This window comes from Falco peregrinus, chromosome 10 (assembly GCF_023634155.1).
Source record: "Falco peregrinus isolate bFalPer1 chromosome 10, bFalPer1.pri, whole genome shotgun sequence".
Lineage (NCBI taxonomy): Eukaryota > Metazoa > Chordata > Aves > Falconiformes > Falconidae > Falco > Falco peregrinus.
The window spans coordinates 19,074,057-19,094,768 of NC_073730.1; the positions used below are offsets into that span (position 1 = coordinate 19,074,057).

The 20,712-nt window shown below is 44.9% G+C and overlaps 3 protein-coding genes across 5 annotated transcripts in view; all 3 read left to right on the plus strand.

Annotated features, from left to right (window-relative positions):
- DDAH1 (dimethylarginine dimethylaminohydrolase 1) overlaps window positions 1-8,581 on the plus strand; it is a 64,609-nt gene extending 56,028 nt beyond the window's left edge. The window contains exons 6-7 of one of the 2 annotated variants that reach the window (XM_055815600.1): window positions 420-583; window positions 5,461-8,581. In XM_055815600.1, coding sequence (XP_055671575.1) covers window positions 420-536 — 117 coding nt within the window. In that variant the 3' untranslated portion in view covers window positions 537-583; window positions 5,461-8,581. Of the gene's footprint in view, window positions 1-419; window positions 5,045-5,460 lie in introns of those variants that run through there. The other variant, XM_055815599.1, reaches the window with a different exon arrangement.
- A 234-nt stretch (window positions 8,582-8,815) lies between these two features.
- BCL10 (BCL10 immune signaling adaptor) lies at window positions 8,816-17,090 on the plus strand. Of its 2 annotated transcripts, none has more exons than XM_055815611.1 (3): window positions 8,816-8,973; window positions 13,254-13,542; window positions 14,686-17,090. In XM_055815611.1, the coding sequence occupies exons 1-3, from the start codon at window positions 8,890-8,892 to the stop codon at window positions 15,051-15,053; spliced, it is 741 nt and encodes a 246-aa protein (XP_055671586.1). In that variant the 5' UTR covers window positions 8,816-8,889; the 3' UTR covers window positions 15,054-17,090. The 2 variants fall into 2 exon arrangements, with proteins under 2 accessions (XP_055671586.1, XP_055671587.1); XM_055815612.1 differs by lacking the exon at window positions 14,686-17,090 and adding an exon at window positions 14,187-14,676.
- Window positions 17,091-17,986: 896 nt separating this feature from the next.
- On the plus strand, window positions 17,987-20,424 carry C10H1orf52 (chromosome 10 C1orf52 homolog). Its single transcript, XM_055815735.1, has 2 exons — window positions 17,987-18,508; window positions 18,637-20,424. The coding sequence occupies exons 1-2, from the start codon at window positions 18,248-18,250 to the stop codon at window positions 19,102-19,104; spliced, it is 729 nt and encodes a 242-aa protein (XP_055671710.1). The 5' UTR covers window positions 17,987-18,247; the 3' UTR covers window positions 19,105-20,424.
- Window positions 20,425-20,712: the final 288 nt, after the last annotated feature.

Consider the following 20,712-nt stretch of genomic DNA (forward strand, 5'->3'; position numbering starts at 1 on the left):
AGAGCTGTGCTGAGGGTGGCAGGGAGACCCCCGGTGTCCCAACCTGGTCGGGAAGTTGGTGGGAATTGAAACCAGGTGCTTTCCAGAATGGGCTGTTGTATTTCCATCATGGAAATATCAGATGGCAAAATACGGGAGGCCTGGGCTCTGTCTTTGTCTCCGCTAATCTAATTACTTTGTCTCTTGTGCCCCTGGTGCTTCTTCTGTGTAAATGGATGTAGCAACCGGTCCCCGTGCTGCAGAATTGACGTGTGTGAATCCCATAGCTGGAAAGCCACGTACACTGTAGTTGTCGGTGTTGATTGCAAACGACGAGATGGCTTAACCCATGCCTGCTCATTCTGTAAATACTTAGAGAAGAGGGGGAAAAGGGAGACATAAAGTGCCATGATTTCTGTTCTGTTTTCATTCCTTAACAGGTATTTGAAAAACTGAAGGACCACATGCTGATCCCTATAGCCAACACGGAACTGGAGAAAGTAGACGGGTCACTCACCTGTTGCTCTGTGCTTATTAACAAAACTGCAGTATTATGAGTTTACAGAGTCCCTCCCTTGTAACTGGCAATAATGTTACATACAAGGTAGACGAATCTGTATCCACACTTTTATTGTTTTTATTGACAATCTACTGTACCACTGTGCTACTAACCCTTGTTTACAAATTTTTTGCTTTGTGTATTTTTATTATGTCCTTGCAGATGGTATTTAAGGTGGGTGTACGGTTTGTTGGGGGGCACATAACTCTGAAGTCTGTTAGTCCCATGGGCTAGCAGAAGACAATTATAATGGCTAACCCCTAACTTTAGTGATTTAACATATCTGTGTGAAAATTTTATGAAAACCAGCTAATTCTCAACATTTCAAGCACCTCTGTTGTCTTTACGCTGTTCCCTTCTCCTGTCTTTTTTTCTCTTGCTTCCTTGCTCTGCATCTTTTTTTCCTTCCTCGGTCCTCTTTATTTTCAGTGATGCAAGGTTTTGGGGTGACTGAAGAAAGCTCAATGGACTCATCAGTTTGGTATCTTGTGTGGTAGGGAAACTTTCTGTACACTAGCTGGAATGGTGGGCAGTGGACTGTGCTCACTGTCTTGGCCGTATCACGTTGCTGCTGCTGGGCAGAGTTGTGGCTGGAATCAGTTTCAGGCACCAGGTAGCAACTTAGGAAAAAGCTTCCTCTGACAGGAGCATTCAAGGGCAGTGTCTGCCTGGGAGACTTGAACGATAGAAAAAGAGAGAGAGTAGTGCAGCCACACAAGAGACATCCTGCAAGTTCAGGTCCCAGATTGCTGCTAATGCCATGACTTTCAATTTGGTGAGAACAGAAGAGGAGTTTTTAAAGAAGTCCAGCTCCCAGGGAGCACCTGGACCACAAAAATGGAAGACTGAAGTGCTTTTGGAGAAGTTAAACCTACAAAAGTAATCTAAAATACAGGGCGAGGGGTTGTGTTAATTCTCTTTGTTTAGTTTCTAAATTTATTTCTCTCTTTCCTTTCTGTTTTCTCCTCTTTTGGAGGCCACTTACTAGCAAAATTCAAAAGAAAAGGGTGATAGGAGTTGAAGGACAGCTATTCCTAGATTAGGCTCATGAATAAGGGAAGCTATTTTTTCCTGAAAGATTGGCATTTGTACTTTATCTGCCCTTGGGGTAGTTTTCCTTGGAACAATAACCATCTTATTTTTTTTTAATTGCATGAATATTTTCTGTGGTATTCAGTTAAAACAAATATAATTTTTGTAGCAAATTCCACAGCATGTTTACCCACTGAGTCATACTTTTTCTCACCACAGTAAAGCGAAGCATACACCATTGTATTCACATGCTTCTTGTTAAATCGTTTGTAAACTAAGGATGGAGAAATTCCCAAACAGAGGCAGTAGTGGGAACTCTCTGGAGACTGACAAATAGTCTGAACATGTTGTCAACTTCCTAGACATCTCCTCCACCTTTCCTGAACCACTTGTGACATGTTGCTAAAGTACAGTAGGAAGCTCAGGCAATGTGGTCTGCAGGAAAGCAAACAATATTAACCAAGCGCACACTTGGATATCCTTTGGAAACTTGCGTGCTTTTTTGTGCAATCATAAGGGAGGAAACATAGGTACTCACATCCGTAGGTGGTACTCAGCATATCTCTCGCTTCGAGTCAGTGGCTGATGAGGAGAAAACCTCCCGGCAGCTACCAGAATGCACCTGATGCTTTGTGGGCACACTGTATGTTGTGATGACATGAGCTATCACAAGGGAGAGAACAATGACGAGCCAATATAATGTATGTGAAAAGAGAGCATGTCCCAAAGGACGTCTGGAGTCAGCCAAACGGAAAGTGCTGGTTTTATGACTCTGTGCTGTCCCAAAGAGCTGTCCTGATGTTTCCCCTCTGTCTCCTCCGTTCCCGTGCATTATCATTTAAGACTGACCCAGGTGATCAGGCTCTGAGGATGTAAACATTGCAGCGGGGAATCTCTTCTTCTGCCTTCCCTTGGTGCTTTTTAAATACCTGATAAGGCATCTTGCGTTTTAAAATGACATAATGACTTGACATTAAACAAAGATTTTGTGCCAAAAAGTGACCCTGCAGTATTTAACTATGACCTTCTAGAGGCAAGCTGTGCTGTTAGAAACCTGTGCAGCTATGGGAGCTGTCAGACAAAGCCAGAACAGAATCTTCCCCGACCTGTCCGAGCACCTCCTGGGGCCTGGCCCCCATCCATGTCCTTCAGTCTCTTTTCCCTCCTCTTGCTAGGGAGCCAGAGCATCCAGCGACACTAGGACAGTGTTAGGCTGTGGGATTCCTGTTCAGTTTCTCTCTGAAGTGTTCTGTTGTGGTTCGGTTTTTTCTCTTCCACCCTCTACTCACCTCTCATCTGTGTGTCTCTTCCTCAGACTCTCATTTCTAGTTTATGGCATGACGAGCACTTTTCTAACCCTAAGTGATTTTGCCTTCTGTTGCCTCAGTTCTCTTACTTGAGTCTTCTTTTTCTGTATCCCTCCCTCTTTGCTGTTCACTCCAAAGCACCCCAGCCCAGACTGAACTATCCTAAACTCACTCCCTCCTTCAGTAGTTGCCAGGAGGGAGGAGAAACCGAGGGGTCCGCTTTGGCTCAGAGCAACTTCTTTTGAGAGAGAAGGATGACTCCCAACAGGAGCTATAGATCCACAGAGTGACACAGGTGACTCCTCTCCTTTAGAGTTACTCCAGAAAAGAGAAACATTTGTGGTGGACATTGTTGGTATCTTGTGTCTCTGAAAGCCATAGTATAGGTGACAGTGCATTCCCTTGGAGACCCAAGGAGGGGGAATTGGGATCTTGGAGCTGAGAAACATCCGCATTGACAGAGGTTGGTCTTTTGCCTATTACCATTTAGATTTCCTTGGCTTCAAGGCTACATTTTGCTATACAGAAAGAGCAAGGGAGTGGCTGAGGGACCTGAATTCCCTCAGGTGATGATTTCAAGTTGTATTCAAACTGTCTAACTTCAGGCACAGAATTTAGGTGCTCTAAATCACACCTGCTTCCTCTCTGTTGGTCTTGGTAGGTATGACAGCCTCCTAACATAGACACTTCAAATTACATCTTAGCCTGATGCCAAAAGTTACCTAAACTGGTTAGTGGGATTGCCCTCACCTCTCCGCCTTTAGCCTGATTCTTTATTTTGGCATTATAAAGCAAAAACATTAAGAGCACTTCAGTTTGTGCATTCGCAGTATGGTACTAAGAACAAAAACCATGCCAAATGCTTCTTGTTCTTGCTGTTTGCTATTTTTGCTGTTGCCCAAACACAGAATTCAGGTGGGAGGACATTTCTGCTGTGATACATATGCATCTAATGGGCATCCTGTACATCTTGTCACCAGAACATTTCTCAGATGCCCGATATAAATCATCATCCTTGATTAATATAAATAATAAAATCCCAAACCAAAAAAGGAGATGAGACACTGAACACTAATAGCTCCCCACATAAAACCCTTGATAACAACTGTTGGGCTATATGACACAGCAGGGCAGGGCAGAAGTTCTTGTGGTTAATAGCTCAGCAATGGGGCTTGAATTACTCATCAAAGGTTGTTTGGGTTTGGGTTTTTTTTTTTTCCTTTGAGCAGTTTAGCTCCATTCAAATGAAAGAGCTACAATGGACGTTACAGATCTTTCATGGATGTTACCTTAGCTAAGAGTTTAGGGAGAGCTGTGGTATGTGGGTTTCTTGCTTCACCAGAATGTGAATACAGTGTCTCTCTCTGCAATGAAAATGTGAATGCATGATGTACCTTACAAGATAAACTTGAATTCTTCCGTATCTGCATTTTTGTGTTTTCCATGCTAATACACTCCTTTTTGGTCTTAAATAGATGCCACTTTTTGAAGCTATACTCTGATTTTTTTATAAATTTTTTTTTGTGATTTCCATGTCATAGGCAACATTATGTCCAGTTTTAAAAACAAAAAGTCAGTGCACAGAATGCTGTTTGTTCACAGCAAATTGGGGATGAAATATGGGAAAAAAAAGAGCTTTTGATTTCATTCAGCCTCTTATACATTATATCAGTGAAGTCAGAGCCGAATTACTTTGCTAGAAAACATAAGCATTCACATGGAACCATTTGAGGAAAATAACTGTTTCTCTTATTTTTGCTTTTGTCAATAAGGAAGCAGAAAAGATAAGACTGCTTAAAGATTGGTATTTGTTAAGTGATAGTGAACAAAGTATCATTGGATCTCACATGTATTTTCAGAAAAGTTTTAACTGGACCTATGGAGTAACTGTATAGAGTTGCATGTGAATCGTGTTAGTCACTGTTCTACATTGTATCGTTCTGCAGTGCACAAATATGACTACTGAACACAGAAGTGTTACATTTCATTAAACTTAAAATCTTGTTGCAGTATATATAGTTCCACAGTTTTTGTGCCAAAATCATCAATACATTCCATCATCTGTTCTAATAGAGGTTTGCACTTTGATTATTTTTCTTTTGTGGCTCTTGCAGTTTCAATACTATATATCCCCATCACAAAGGAATAAAGTGTCAGTTGTACTGTGCACTGTGTAGTTTTTGCCTCTTGTTTTGAAACTGAAAGCATATGCATTTAATACTGTTTCATGCCATCCTTTTATTTGGAAGCTTGTTACATGCCTAGAAATAAAGCCAATTATAGACACTAGTGCTAAAAGATTGTTAGAAGAAATCTTGACTCCTTGAAAACAAACATGATTTAGGCTCCACATTTAAGAATAATGTGTAGAGAGGGGATATTGCCTATGTGTTCTAGATACAATGGTTGTGACTAAATTTTATTACTGCCCAAGATAACTAAACAGATGTTACTGTAGTATAGTATTTTTTTCTGCATTTCCTATATTTACTGTAAGTTACAAAAGGTGAAGCTACAAAGGTTTATTGGGATGACCATTATGGTTAAATTATTCACATAGCTCTTGTGTCTTTTCTCCTCCAGGACGTCAAGAGAGGTGACAGCGTTTCAGACATTGCTTTGTGGTAACATGACAGATGGTCGCACGTTTTATGTCTAAATACTACTTGTGGCGTGCTACAAATAGTGCATGTGGGGCTAATCTCTGCGTGTACGCTGATGCTCTAGTATTATTAGGTTATGATATGAGGATTAACGACCTCGGGACAAGGCGGTTGCTCCAGGCTTCATGGGCATGTGTCAGTGCTCGTGGGCCTTCAGTGCCACCCTGCGGCAAGCCAAGATTCAGTTGTTCAAGGCCTCAGTGTTGGTGCTTCAGCTTCTTAAGAAACCCAACATAAATTAAGAGTACTGTAGTAAAAGAATTCCATCACTTCCGAACTGTACAGCTTTGCTAAGTAATACGACTTTAAACCATAATCTAATACTCTTCTTGGTGGAGAAGCAGGGACAAGGAAGGATTTCATTAGGGCTGATCTCTAAATACAGCCTTTGTACTAATTTAACTACACTGGTTGAAAGTATGGGGTTTATACTGATAAATTTAAATCTGTGCTTACATCTATGTGGATACATTCAGCTTGGTTCAATTTAAAGTAAACTACCACACTTACCTGCATCTTTGTGTACCCATATCTACAGGAGAGTTGGTACCAATTTACTTGAATTTGTTTCTAAGTGGCAATAATTAAAAATAACAAAAGCTATGCAGTCCACTCCCACTTGCCACATTAAGAAGTTTGTCATAGAGTAGCAAAAACAAAAGCATAATAGTAATTTAGGAGTGCCCTTTGCAACATTTAGCTGTAGAATATTAGTTCAGCAAGTAGAGACTTCTGCACTTGAGTGTAGGAATTCACTCTCCACCGTAAGTATGTCCTGCCAAAAAAGCATCAGTCAACAGTCTCCTGCATTGTGAAGTCCAGACATTCTGATGCTCTTGGCAACCTCACCCCCAAAAATTCATGAGCTGTAGGTTGGCTGTTTTGGGTTTGTAGTTGAAAACTTGCCATGGGTAGCTGCAGATAACGCTTCAGTTTGGGCAAGGCCCTGGATCTGGATCTAGATCTGTAACTGAACCAAATTCTCTGTCCCTTCTCTCTGCCTGGCACCTTTCCTCTTCCCTAGGGAAGGTGTAGAGCCCTGCCACTCTCACAGGGGATGAAGGGGCTGGAGGTGTTCTGCCAGCTCCAAAAAGGGGTTGTCCTGTGGCAGGACCCAGACCCTTGAGTTAAGGACCAGGAGGCAAAACGGGATGGGAGCACGTGAAGCTCCCAGGTAGAGGCTCCTGCTCTGCAGCAAGGATGGGCTGCTCAATGAGGGCAGAGGGGGAAGAAAACCTGGGGTTATTCACAGCTCTCAAAAACTGACCAACTTGTTCTTACAAACTGTGACAGCATTACAACATTTTTGAGGACCAATACCATGAAAGATTTTAACAGCTCTGGGTTGTAAGCAGTTTCCAAAACTTACTGGGAAATTTACTCTCGAAGTTTATTGTAGATGAGCATTACATCTGTACATACTCATGAAACCAATGCAGTGTCCAAAATCTTCCCAGCTACCTTGGAAGAAATGATCTCTAACTCACTCTTCATTGAGGCTAAATTCTTGATATTGAACTGATACTAACCTCCTGAAATGAGTTTCTTGCTGAGAGTAGTCTTCTTCCAGCTGCCTGGACCATTAAATCCTGTTAGGGTTTATCGGCATTAAGTCTACTAAAATATATTCTATTCTTGTATTCTCCAACCACATGCTCTTCTCCTGATTGCTGAAGTTAATTCATTTCAGTTTGTCTTGTACATGGCTCAGGAATCCAGAAGCCTAAGCCTCCAGACATAGCGTGGCTTTGAACTGTGCCTCTCACTGAGCAAGGTTATTAACAAATACTCTAAATCCGGAATGCACAAGAGCTTTTTTTACCAGCAGTATTGTACAGAGCCTGCAAAGTCTACAATATAATTCACCTTGAAGGGCAGGAGCTGGAAGGCATTTGGCTTAATGAACAAGGTGCGAGTCAGGGGGCTGGGAAGACGCCTGACTGTCTCAGAAGTGCCACAGTGGGCTGGCTGGAGCATTGGATTCTGAAACCGTTCCGTGTATTTGGATGCTTGACACAGATTAGGGAGGATCAGCATAGTCACTTGGACTTGAAAAATGGCCTGTCCTGCAGCTCTCTGGGCAGGAAGATGGGAGATAAATACTCATTTACTTTATATTTCACGTGTTCAATCCAGAGATATAGAGATAGTGTTGAGAAATTCAAATGCACTACAGCAAACTATAGCTTCTTGGGGTGGGAATAACACCACGGAAGGATTTGGGTTGTGAGCAGAGGTGTGCTGCCAAATTACCAGCGATCTGGTCTGCAGGGCTGGATGGTGGGGGTGAGCCACCATCGGGCAGACGCGTCCTGCACAGCGGTGGCAGGGAGCGGAGCTGGCCACCAGTTTGAGGACTGGCAGTGACTGTAACACCCAGCGCTACGGAAATGGGCACGGTCCCCAGGTGAGAACGGCGACTAGTCCTTCATTTTCCAAATGTTCTGGGCAGGACCTTTGCTATCCAATGTGTTTATTGAAAAGCTGGGAATGCTGTAGAACAGATACCACTGCAGCTGGTATTTATACTCTGGTACAATGCAGAGTGTGACTGCGTTAATTAATGAGGCGCATCAAGGACTTTACCAAACACCGTAAAAGGGGTACTTTTGCCTTACTGACAGCAAAACGCACTGCTGATCGCTTCTGCTTCGGTACGCCTCCAGTGTAACTGCTGGTGGGAGCCCAGCTCAGGGCGGCAGCAATAGCCTGAGGTCTGCCCGGCAGCTGGAAAACGGCGATTAACGGAGCCGTGTCCCCTGGCCCTCCCTCACGGGCCTGCTCCGGAGGGCCCGCGGGCCGGGGGGGTTCGAGGGCCGCCAGCGCCCGGGGCCCACCGCAAATCCCCGCGCCCGCCTGGCGTCGGCCATCCGGCTTGCGAACACGGTGACGAGAGGGACCTGCACGCTGCTGCCCCCGGGAGCCGCAGCCCGAGCCGCCCGCTCCGCCCCTCGTCCCCCGACGCCTGGTTTAACGGGGGCGGGGGGCGCCGCGGCACGGCTCCGGAGCAGAGCAGGGCTAAGCCGCCGAGGGGAGCCGGAGCCCCGCCGCCGCGGATCGTCGCTCCCTGCGCCCGATGCGCGGGCCCGGCCCGGGGCGGCCGCCGGCGGGGCGAGACAGCGCGGCCGGTTGCACCCGCGCGCGCCAGCGAGGGCGGGCCCCTCCGCGAACGCGCTGCTGGGCGGGGCCGCGCTCCGGCGAGCGGCGGGTGGGCGGGGCGGCCTTGGGGGCGGGGTGCCTGCCCTGGGAGCCCATTGGCGGGGGCGGGCGCGGGGCGGGGCCCGGACCGGAAGCGCTGCCCGGAGCCGTTCTCCCCCGCAGCGGTGGTGCCGGCGGAGCGGTTTCCGCTATGGAGGGCGCCGGCCCGGCCTCGAGCTCGGGGGCTGCGGGGCGGCCGCTGACGGAGGACGAGATGGCCGAGGTGAAGAAGGATGTAAGTGGCCGCGGGCCCGAGGGGCCGGGGGTGCGCGGGGCGGCGGGGTGGAGCCAGGGCCGGGCCGGTGAAGCGGAAGCTGTGTCAGAGCCGGCGGCCCGGGGGGCGGGGGGGCTGGGCTGGGCCGGGCTGGGCCTGGCGTGGCCTGGCCTCGCCTCTGCCGCGCCGCCCGGAATTCCCCGCCGCCTGCCCGGCAGGCGCCGGCGGGGGCGGGCGGGTCACGCCTGGCGGGGCGGGGGGTGGCGGGCCGGCCGGCCCTCCTGCCCGCAGCTCGCCGAGAGCGGCAGCCCGGGCCGCTGGGATCCGCCGCCTTCCCGGTGTGGGGCTGGCCGTGTGCTGCTGACACTCAGCTCTGGGGCCGGGAGCGCACCGGAGCGCTCGGTCCCCTCGTTTTCCTGTTTGCCGTCTCTCTCTGCCGCCCGTTGGGGACAGCGGGTGGGGGTCGGTTTGGCGGTGCCTGCCCCGCCGTCGGGCACCGGGGGCAGGGTGCGGGTGCCGAGCGGTGAGCCGGGTGGCCGGAGGTCGCCGCGGGTGCGGGCCCCTCTCTGCAGGGGGGTGGGACTCTGCCTTACAGAGCGAGGCGCTTTGGGTTAAATACCGATAACTGTCTTGGAGGCTTTTTGTTCTATGTTTTCCCGAATTTATACGCCCCCCTCCCCAGTTTTATTCACTAGTGTCAAGAATTTGAGGGAAGATTCCATCCGGATTCAGTCTGGTTTTACTGATCTCTTTGTTAGACTGGGAAGCAAGCAACGTGCTAATCCACCTCAACAAGTTATCGGTTCACTTGGAAAAAAAACCAAGTAAAATCGCAGTTTATCAATTATTTATTGACCATCCGTCCTTCTGTTTGTAATCAATAGTGTCTTATATTTGACTTATTTCGGGGGTTTTTAATAGTACTTTAAAGTACAATTAAGAATGTATGGAGTTCAGTTTTAGTTTCTTACTAGCTTTTTGCATACGTAATTTTAATTTTAAATGCTTTGTCACAGTTTGTGAGGCTTGTTTTTTCAAGTTATTACTTGCTTCTGTGGAACCACAGGGTTGTACAGCAATAGTTAGCATCTGGTAGTTACATTAAAAAAAAAAAAAAAGATAGCCGCTTATATCAGACTATATAACATGATATGTACATTCATCTGTGTCAGTGACTGAATTCACGGCTGCATCTCACAAAAGTGCATGAATGTCGCTTTAGCCCTTGATCTTACAGGGTCTCCCACAGTAATTAGAGGACTTTTGGAAACCTAATATGTAGAAAGAAATAACATTAGTTTTATCATCTAAATACAGGCCCGTAGATCTGACTTCAGAGCTTCTTCTCTCAGTTCTCGTATGTTGCGGCTTCACAATTCCAAGCGCCAGTTCAGTGTAAACTTACTTAGCTGTTTCAGAGCTGCTCAGGTAACTTGATAGCATCACTGCAGTGCTGCATTACCAGAAGTTCTGTGTATATTATGTGCCAGCATACCACAGAAAATTAGCTTGAAAGGTTAACTTGGTCTGGATAAACTTGCTTTGAGGAAGAGCTATAATGGTTGGAATCTTATATTCGAGAGCTGGGAAGGAGACTGTGATCCGTACAAAATCATTGAAATAGAGCAAAGTATATTTAAAGCTTCCGTTCTAATGTGTTTACTCTTTCTGTCCCTAATAACCTGTTGACTTATGAGGCCAGTGCAGAGGGAAATTCAGAATTGATACACTTCATACAGTGAAAAAGACTCATCACAGGAAGGTGTTAGTCAAAACACAATAGTCTTTCTATGCAATAATGACTCACCCTATTCTTCTAGTGTTGTAACGTTGACTGACTTCTGTTTCGGAGTGGAGTTTGTTGATTGATCCTTCTTATGGTACGATGAGATTTCCATGAGAACTGAAAAAAACCCGTATAGCCTACTACATTTGTAACCGTTCAGGTGCGGGCTTGTTGCAATTGGACACTTGAGAGTATTCCAGGACTGCCTAAATTGATATAAGCTGTAGTGTTGCACTCCTATGCTCTTGTATTTGTTATGCTACCACTAGTGCCAACATGACTGCAGACTAAACTGGATCAGATAATTAATATGGCTGGGGGGGGTGGGGAAAGCACCAGTTCAGTTTCTTGACTGGATCCTCTGATCCACCAGTACAAGGGAGAGGGTAGAAACATGCAGCTGCTGCGCACGGCAGAGTGTTCCTTGCACTTCAGTTGGCCACCATGGAGCTGCACCCTTACGTTCTCAGTTTTAAATTGTATTAAACCTAGTGGTGATAGTCTACTGCCCAAAGCCTTCCTTTTCCTTCCGTGCATGCTCATCTGATGCTTGCTCTAACAGCCGGGTAACCACAGGCTGTTTATTGATAGCTTAATATTTGTTGAATCCTGAAGAATGACTAGAAGACATTTGTTCTCTGCTGTACTAAATGGAGCAGTCCAAGAAGTTTTTTTCTTTAAGAGTTGTTGGTGCTTTCCCTAGCACCAGTATGCCAGACAGTATTTTGCTGTTTGAAATAGTCTGCCTTAAAGTGTGTCTTTATATCTAGCTTTTCCTCTGCTTCTATTTATTGAGCTAGTAAATGGCTATAAGGCAAACTGTCACTTTAATTTTTAAATGCTGCTGTTATGGAATCTAATCTCAAAAAGCAGGAGGATATTTGAAAACGTTCTTCAGGAAAAAAGTTTTGTTTCTTTTCATCCCTTCATTTGTTCTTGTATGTGAAGGTGCTTTTCCTTCTGGCTTTCACATATTCTTTTTTTTCTTTTTTTGAATCAACTGAGACGTGGTGGGGGCGTTAGTTTTTTCACATCAGTAACACTCAGCTAGTGGGTATCTGACTACTTGTGTAATTCTGCACAGAGAAAAATGCTGCTGGGAGAAACTGCTGATTTTGTAGCATTATATAAAATGAGTTTGTTTTTCAAGCACAGAGACGTCATTTGTGACTCTCATCTTCACAGAATAGTAGATACTGAAACCGGAGAGTTGTGAACACATGCATTAATTCTGTTTCAATATTGATATCAAGCAGGCAGGGTTGTTAATGTACAGATTGAAGTAAGATTAATATCATTTACATTGTAGCAATGTTTGTGCTTGTATGTACCAGCTAAACAAGCTGAAGAAAGATTGGGTTTTGTTTTGATAACTGTAAAAATAAATTGGTCAGTATAGGAGAAGACACTTCACTTTTTCCGAGGAGGAAGTCAAAGTGGTGTACCTCCAAAATAAATGGGTAGTCAGGCTAGAAGTGAATCTGGTTACAAAATACAGCATGTTTCCTCAGGAGGAAGATCTCTGAGGCCAAGTGATCTGATACTGGGTGTTACAGTTCCTGAAGATGCGAAGTGGCGTTGCTCCTGAAGTGCTCAAGGCAGATGAGTCTGCTGCGTCATACCCAGTGAAGGCATGTTAGGGTCTTTAGGTGGTGGACGGAGTCCCCTCCCGTGGGCAGATTGTTCCACCTCTTCTGGCTATAGAGAGGAGTTAAGCAACCAGTTTACACTTGTAAGCTGAAGTTACACTGCAAAGGGTAGAGTCATTTTGCTTTTGCCACAGTAATCAGTTGCACTTTCAGTGGTCTGTGTGTGCAGCGTGTTGGAGGTGTGCAAGTTGCTTCGGGTGTTTAAAATCTATAAACCAAAAGAAGGCAGCCTGATGAAGATGAAAAGCAGCCAGTAAAGTTGTTGAGAGTAGGTACATCTGTGGATGAAAGTGCATGTTATTTTGGGTGCCAGTAATCTGTTGAACTTGTAAATAGTTGCATTTGTTTAACCATCCTTTTAAACAATGCTCCGAGACTGCTTTTACTCAGTGTAGAGCAAACATCAATAATTGCAGTATTTTGGAGTTGTGCCTCGTGGATACAAATAGTATGGAAACGTGGCAGTCGTGTAGTCAGTGAAAATGAGTGTCTGTAGACAAAGTGAATAGGTGCTGTTGTGTTTTCTTGGTGTAATTTCCTTTCATTTTTACTTGGTGACTGTTCTGAGATGTGATAACCACAGACCTGGTGTAATTAATATTTTTTGTAAGTATTCACTTCATTACTTAACATGTATTAAAACTCCTGAGTTGACTAAAAAAAAAACTAATGAAAGGGATAAGTAAATTAGGTAACGTGTTTGGGTTTTTTAAATAGATTTTTCTCAGTGTAAAAAAGTGTTAGGTAATACGGTGGCAGCCTTACAAATGGTTTCATTAATGTGTATCAAAATCATATGGGTTTCAAATAACAAGCTTCTAAATAAATGGAAATATTGACTAATACTAGTTTGTTTTGGTTTTCAGGCTTTAGAAAGGATGCGTCCTTACCTGTGTGATAAAATTATAGCTGAGAGACACTTTGATTACCTACGTTCAAAGAAAATACTCACGAGAGAGGATACAGAAGAAATTTCTTCTCGATCTTCCAGTAGGAAAAAAACTGGGAAGTTACTGGACTACTTAGCAGAAAACCCAAAGGGACTAGATGCTTTGGTTGAATCTATCAGACGAGAAAGAACACAAAACTTTCTGTTACAAAAGATAACTGATGTAGTATTGAAAGTCAAAAATGAAAAACTTGAAGCTCTCAAAGGTAAGAAGTTTATAATAATATTTTGTAAGACATAAGTTTTATTTTAAGGGACTGCAAAATTAAACTCCAATAATTATTTAATTCTTAGTACTGATTTTTTTTTTTTTTTTAATTCCTCTAGTGCTTGGGACAACATTCTTGAAAATATCACTAGTTTGGGTTTAAGATCCTAGTACATGTATCCTGGCTTTGCCTTTTCTACTATCTGAACACATCATAAATAAAAAATTGCAAAAAACCTATCATGTGTTGTTATGATGGATAGGTCTGTCTTCACATTTTAGTTTTGCTTTCTATGAGGTTCTAATTCAGAACTTAGAATAGGTGGTTATCTTCCATCTTGCATTTCTCTTGAAGCTATTTACTGCAGTGGCAGGATGCTCTGGTTTTGTTCAACTTTCCACCTCAGCAGAAGATAAGCCAGCAAATGCAACCTGAGGGGAATTTCCCTATATGCCTTCAATGCCAAAACTTAGAATTAGTCACCGTAAATGTTTGGATGTGTTGTTTCATACAGGCAGGGAGGTTTTGTTGACACACAAAACTTATAGTGACTATATGTGCTCATATTTTAAGGCAGATAAAGGAAGTATACTCCTTCTAAACCAAAAACCTTACTTCCCATTCCACACCCATCAAAACAGACATAAAGAAGGAAGAAGCACATTTTAACCCGAGAGATGAAAGTCCTGAAGTTTTCTCTGGCTTCAGGTAAAACAGCCTTCAAATGCTTTGGAGTAGAACCATGTAGCTGAAAGTTTTAAAAGTTTGAAGAACACAGTGAAAAAATCTGTCAAAAGGTGGGTCAAAGGGCTACTTTGACTTCCTAAAATGAAGCTTAAATTATGGTGCATCTTTGTCAAATAATAGCTGATACAGAGATAAGGAAAAATGTCCTGGTTTCGGCTGGGATAGAGTTAATTTTCTTCCCTAACAAGAAATCATTCACATCAGCCTAGATAACCTGCACATATTTTTTTTTTTTAATTTGTCATGAATATCGGGATGTGAGAGGTGAGATGAAGAGGTTAGTCTGTTAAAAATACTATTGATCTTTTGACATTCTTAGTGATATTAAATCAGAGCACAGTTTTAAGAGTGGACCACGTTGTATTTAAATCCAGTTTCTGTTTTTTATCTTAGGTCTAAGCTGCAGCACCTGTATGACCTCGCTGTATGGAGGAACAAATGATCTTTCTAGATCGTTTTCTGATGAATCTAATTTTTTTGATAAAACAAAAGACAAAGAATCTACCCAGATACATCATCCAGAAGAAGATTATAGCACTGCTGCATTTGTGTCTGCTGTCTCACTTCATTCAATGAATTTACCGATTGCAGAGATGGGAAATGCGGAGTGTGCTGTTTTCTCAGCAACCCTTCCAGGGCCTGGAGACCCTGGTGCACCCCCACTCCCCCCAGAGCTCCAGTCAGAGCAGCAGGAACCATGTACTAGTTCAAGTGACAATTGCTTTTTGCCTTTAAGATCACGTTCTCTTCAACCACAGTGAACGTAGTGACTTTTGTCTGTTCATCCAAATGGTACTGAAACTTTGTGTGGTGCCTTATAAAAATTAAAAAAATGTGTTCAAACTGTTACCTAGCAAAATCAGAGAAAACAATCTATGCTATTTACTGGTTTTAAGTAGTAATTTTTTTAATTTTTTTTTTTTTTTTTTAATTGGGTTACTCTGGAGCTGCTTAATTTTATGTTCTTTAGGAAGCTTCTTCAAAATATGGTATTATACCAGCAAAGGTTTGTTTTTTAAACCAATGTATTCAAGGTTTCACATTTTGCTGCAGATATTTAAACTGCAGTTATAGAACAATTATTTTTTTTCTTCCTACAGAAACCAACAAATTTGCTTTTCTGAATGTTTTCATGACAAGTGAACTGGGAAAGATAGTTAGGAAAAGTATTGAGTGTCAAAAAATAACTTTCTAAACTAAAAGCTTAAGCTTACTTACCAAAAAGCTTAAACTTGTTTACCAAATTTAGTGTTTCTCTGTAGGATAAATTCTGCCCTCTGCATATGTGTGTGCAACTCCGTTTGAAAAAAAAACAAAAAAACAAAAAACAAAAAACCCAAACAAAAAAACCCCTGAATCCAGCGAAATCTGTAGCTATGCTTATTTGCAAGGTGTCTTTTAATTGTCTGAACTTTGTCCTACTAGTAAGTCAACAGGCACTCAGTATCGCAGCGATTCGAGTTAGCAAATATACTTCCACAAGTCTTAGCATATTATTCTTGTGTATTAGTTAAACATTTCTGATTTGAGATGCACTTTAAATATAAATCCTCATTAGTACTGGAAAAGGAATGTAAACTGCTGTAACAGCATCATGTGGGCTGTAAGAAAATGTTGTTGTATAATGCTATTAAGGAGCAAAGCTTCTATGTTTTGCCCCAGTAGGTAAGTAGAGGAGTCGTCCTGTAGCAAGAAGGTATCCATACCTGAAGGACGCTTGGAAATGGTGCACTTCAGATACCTACTCTTCAAACAGATAGGGAAGTTTATGTTTCAAATTGTTCAGTGTCAAATGCATTTTAAACTGTTTCAACATGGGAAGGTTCTCATTTCTCGACACAAGAGTACACATGCTGTATTCCTCTCACACTCTACTCTTGAGTTGTAGTCTACTTTTTGTTAAGTATATAATCACTTTAATATTACTAGCAAAGACAAACTCCTACTTGGAAATGTGTTACGCTCTGTTCTGCAGTACTACACTTTGAAGTGATGGGATGTTTTCGGTGTATCAAAGGGTAGGTTTGTATTTAAACCTTAATTATTTTGGCGCTCATACAGTGCTATAGCTGTGTAATTGCATTCAAATTCAAACCCAGGTGATATTTCTAAACTGTGTTCTCTTTTTGTGGAGACAGGCCATCTGCAGGACCTCAATATAGTCTCTAAATTTTTTTCGTGTTTACTCTGGTTTAGGAAGTAGGCTAAAATAAACTACAATGTCCAACTACGCTCCATGCTTGGTACACAAATAGCTTACATTTGATAAAGATGTGGGCTTCTGTTTAGTGTTTATAAAAGTCTTGTTTTCCTTGTATACATCTAAGATCATAAACCTTCCGGATGATGACAGTGCTTTTCAACAAAACTGCTTGGTTCAGAAGGCATAAGCAACATTTTGCTCTCTAACAAAAAAAAATTGAGGGTAGGCTTTAATCCTTCTATTCCATTAACTTGAAATGTAGTTGTACATGCTGGGGCTGTCTGGAAATTGATTTGTCTAAATGCCTGCTGTAACCACTTAAAGAGCTGGGCTTAGGTTTGGGTCCCTTCTTGGAATCTTGTAAATGGAGGAGCACGAACAAGCTTGCTCTTAGCTGAAAAAGAGCATCAGCTCAGGGTGAAGACTGCCTTGCACATCTAAATCTGAACACGTGAAGCATGCTGCCTGCCTGTGAGGGATCGCTCCTGCGGTGGGGCCTGTTAACCTGAGACTTTAGATGAATGTATTGTCTTACCAAATGTTTATAATCTGCATTTAAAAAAAAAATAAATTTTATCACAACTTTTGGAATAAATTCTTTTTTATAATTGCCTGTTTTCTTACCTACCTCTCTTATTAGCATGTGTAGGTTGTAAGAGCAGTTCACGCCAGTGTCTGGGTGGGTGGTTTCGGTTTTGTGTGTGCGGGAGGCTTTTGTTCTCTGTCTTGTTAGAGAGGTTTGTCTTTGTTGGAAAAACTGACTTAATGTGAAACACCTGTGCGTGTAAGACTGCATTCGAGAGCAGCGTGTAGGAAAAACATGCCTATGAGATCTGGAGCTTGGCTGCTGAACTACACTTTCTGTGGTCCATGATCAGTGTTGCTAACCTGATTCTTGCTTTTTTTTTTTCAGGTGACTCAATTGCTCAGCTTCTTAAAGATGGGAGAAGTGTTGCTTCCAGCCGTGTGTCCATTGACTTCATTCTCAAATTAAGATTTTTATTAATAGCGGGGGAGAAACAAAACCTTTGGGTGCTGAGCAGCATGACTCAAAAATGGATTTGCAAACGTTGCAGGGGTTGTGGAGGCTCACGCCAGCGGTTGTTTTCATCGTACTCTGTGTGTAAGGTTTCTTTCAAAATAATCATTATAATATTGATCGAGAGATCAGCTGCTCGTGGTTTAGTATCTTTACTGTAAGGAATTGATCATATTATAACCAAAGCCCCTTCCTTGGGCCTTACCCTGCTTCTGTGGCGGCGTGAGTGGCGGGGCCGCCCTGGTGCGTGCTGTAGCCGGTGGGACAGCAGGGACACAAGCCTGGCTGACCGGGGGGGCTGGTACCAGCTGCTCCCGGCAGATGTCAGGATGTGTCGGTGCGGGCAGCCCGCGGGCCTCCGAGCACCGGCGGGGCCGGCCAGGGCTCGTGTGCCCCGGGCGGCTCCGCGTTCCCCCCGCCTGGGCCTGCGGGGGGGGAGGGGAAACGGGGGTGGCCTCGCTCGCGCGTCCCGTCCGCTGTGTCTCACCGCTCGGAGGGAGAAAATCCCCGAGGAGCCCGGGCGAGCCCCCGCGTCTCCCACCTACCCCCCGCTCGACCTGTACGAGCGGGGACCCCACCCCAAGACGGCACGGTGGGGCCTTCGCCTCCCGAGGGGCGGCCGGGGGCCGGCGGCAGCGGGGGCCGCGGCGGGCCGGAACCCTCGGCGCGGGGCCGGTTTCCGTGCGGGCGGTGTCGCGGCGGCAGGCCCCGCCATGGCGGCGGAGGGTGAGGACCCGCTGGGCTATTTCGCGGCCTACGGCAGCTCCAGCTCCGACTCGGAGCCCGACGAGCCCCAGCCCGACGAGCGCCAGGCGGGAGGCGGCGTGGCGGCGGGGGGGAGCCCGGGGCGGCGGCCGCGGCTGCCGCCGCCCGACGAGCTCTTCCGTAGGGTGTCGCAGCCGCCCGCCTTCCTCTACAACCCGCTCAACAAGCAGATCGACTGGGAGAGCCGCGTCCTGCGGGCGCCCGAGGAGGTGCGGGGGGCGGACCGAGGAGGCGGCCGGGGTCGGGGGGGCGACCCGGGGGGGCGGCCCGGGGCCGGGGAGGGGGGCGGCCCGGGCGCCGAGCCGCGGCGTGACGGGTGCCCCGCTCTCCCCTGCAGCCCCCCAAGGAGTTCAAGGTGTGGAAGAGCAACGCCGTGCCCCCGCCGGAGACCTACAGCCCGCCCGAAAGGAAGCCCCCGCCGCCCCCCGCCCTCGACATGGCCATAAAGTGGTCCAACATCTACGAGGACAACGGCGACGACGCGCCCCGGCAGGCCGGCAGGGCCGGGGTTCTGCCGGGCGAGGAGCAGGAGCCGCCGGAGCCGGGTGAGGGGCCGCGGGCGGTGAGGGGCCGCGGGCGGCGGGGGCTCCCCCAGCAGCGGCCCGGCTCCCCGGCCGGCCCCGGGCTCCCCCGCCGCTGGCGGGAGCGGGGACCGGCGGAGGCCGCCCCATGGCGCCAGGAGGCTCGGCCGCGCTCGGGTAAAGCGGAGAGCGGCGTGGGAGCTCCCGAAAGCGCCGCTGCCCTGAGCCGGAGCGCGGGTGCGGGGCAGGGTGTGCCTATAGTGTTTGCAAAGCATGGGGGCTAAGAGGGGAATTAAATAAAATGTCTGTGTGACAGGTTACGGAAGAAAATATTTACTGCTCTCACAGTACAAGCTGTAATGGTAATCTAGGAAGTCAAGAAATATTTGGAGGGAGGGAGGACTTACTTTTTTAAAAAAATTGCTGGGGAAAGAGAATAGTCAGTAACAATCAGGAGTCCAAAACCAGAAGAAATTCAGGACTTCCGGAGCACACAATAATATTTTGGTTCACCAGTGAAGTTGTTACAAACCTTTTGCAAAGGAAGGTTGTTTTAGTGTCTTCCTCCTCCTTTTGCTCTCTGTGTTTCTTCCCCAGGGGCAGTTTCTCTGTCTTGCTCCATTTATTCTGTGTGCTTTTTTTTTTCTTTTTGACTGCTACATATTTCTCTTAGTCAGCCTTCATCCAAAAACTGAGAAGATAAACTGTTCATTGACCTTGACATTACTTCCTGCATCTAAAATGTGATTTTCTAGCTTTTTGTCTTATCTATTCATATAATAAGGTTTTTAGAACAGGTACCGTACATTAGCATAGCAAAGCCTCTTCCTAGTTATCCTCAGTGGTCTGTGGTAGTGATAATAAGTAATCATTCCTATTCTGTCCACGTATTGTCCACTTTCCAAAAATGAAGATATCGTCAGTTAATATTACTGTGGCCTTTTTCCAGGCATCTCAGACATGGTTAAGTCTGTTGTTCTGAGACAAGGACAGTGTTTGATACAAAAATAACTGGCTTTTCTGACTTTGATTAACTCTGTCTTTTATTTAAAGATGATGAAGACGATGAACCAGCTTCCGCTAAGAAACGTAAACTAGACTCTGGGGAGCAGGCAAAGAAGAAGAAGGTATAAGCAGGGTGTGCTGGATTTAGCCATAATGAGCCAAATGAGAATTTCAATGAACTTGGATTCTTCTGCTGGAATGGGAAACACATACATGTTTACTGAATTTCTCTCTCCCGTTGGGTAGGGAACTTTATTTCTGTAGTACGCTTGCCTTTTGGAAAGCACAAAATTAAATGGACAGTGTCATGACAGAAACTCGTCTACTGAACAAAACTTAAACCTGTTTATTTAAAAGAGGGATCCATTCTGATGGATACTTGTGCTCATGCCGGTTACAGGGCTTCATGGTATTTTGTTTATCAAGAAACCTGGTAACGTTAGCTTTTCTGGACTGACTTCGTTGTGTCAAAACCTTTTATAAAGGAGTATATACTAAAGATTAAGTAGTGTCCTGTGATATGTTTGCATAATGTTGTTTTGAAATGTATGTAAACACTGCAAATAGGTCACTGGAATAAAACTACATTTGAAAACATATGCAGTATAAATATTGCATTGCATGCTTGGTGAATGGGAGGGTTGAATTCTGTACTGTATGCATTTCAGTGATGTATTTCTAATGACTCAACAGATTCCTCAGGGTTTTGTTTGTAATAAATACACAACTGCAAACAAGAAGAAAACAAAGGACCTAATAATGGGGTTTAATATTTGATAATTATTTTTTATGTTAATGGATCTGAAACATGAGACTAATTGGTGCAGGAAGAATTGACGCGTTTAATGTATTCTTCCTAAAATTGAAAGTAGAATCCGGACATTTAT

Coding starts and splice junctions, on each gene's coding strand:
- C10H1orf52 (XM_055815735.1), top strand. CDS start 18,248: ATGGCGGCGGAGGGTGAGGACCCGCTGGGCTATTTCGCGGCCTACGGC. Junction 18,509..18,636: donor TCCTGCGGGCGCCCGAGGAG/GTGCGGGGGGCG, acceptor TCTCCCCTGCAG/CCCCCCAAGGAGTTCAAGGT.
- BCL10 (XM_055815611.1), top strand. CDS start 8,890: ATGGAGGGCGCCGGCCCGGCCTCGAGCTCGGGGGCTGCGGGGCGGCCG. Junction 8,974..13,253: donor TGGCCGAGGTGAAGAAGGAT/GTAAGTGGCCGC, acceptor TTTGGTTTTCAG/GCTTTAGAAAGGATGCGTCC. Junction 13,543..14,685: donor AAAACTTGAAGCTCTCAAAG/GTAAGAAGTTTA, acceptor TTTTTATCTTAG/GTCTAAGCTGCAGCACCTGT.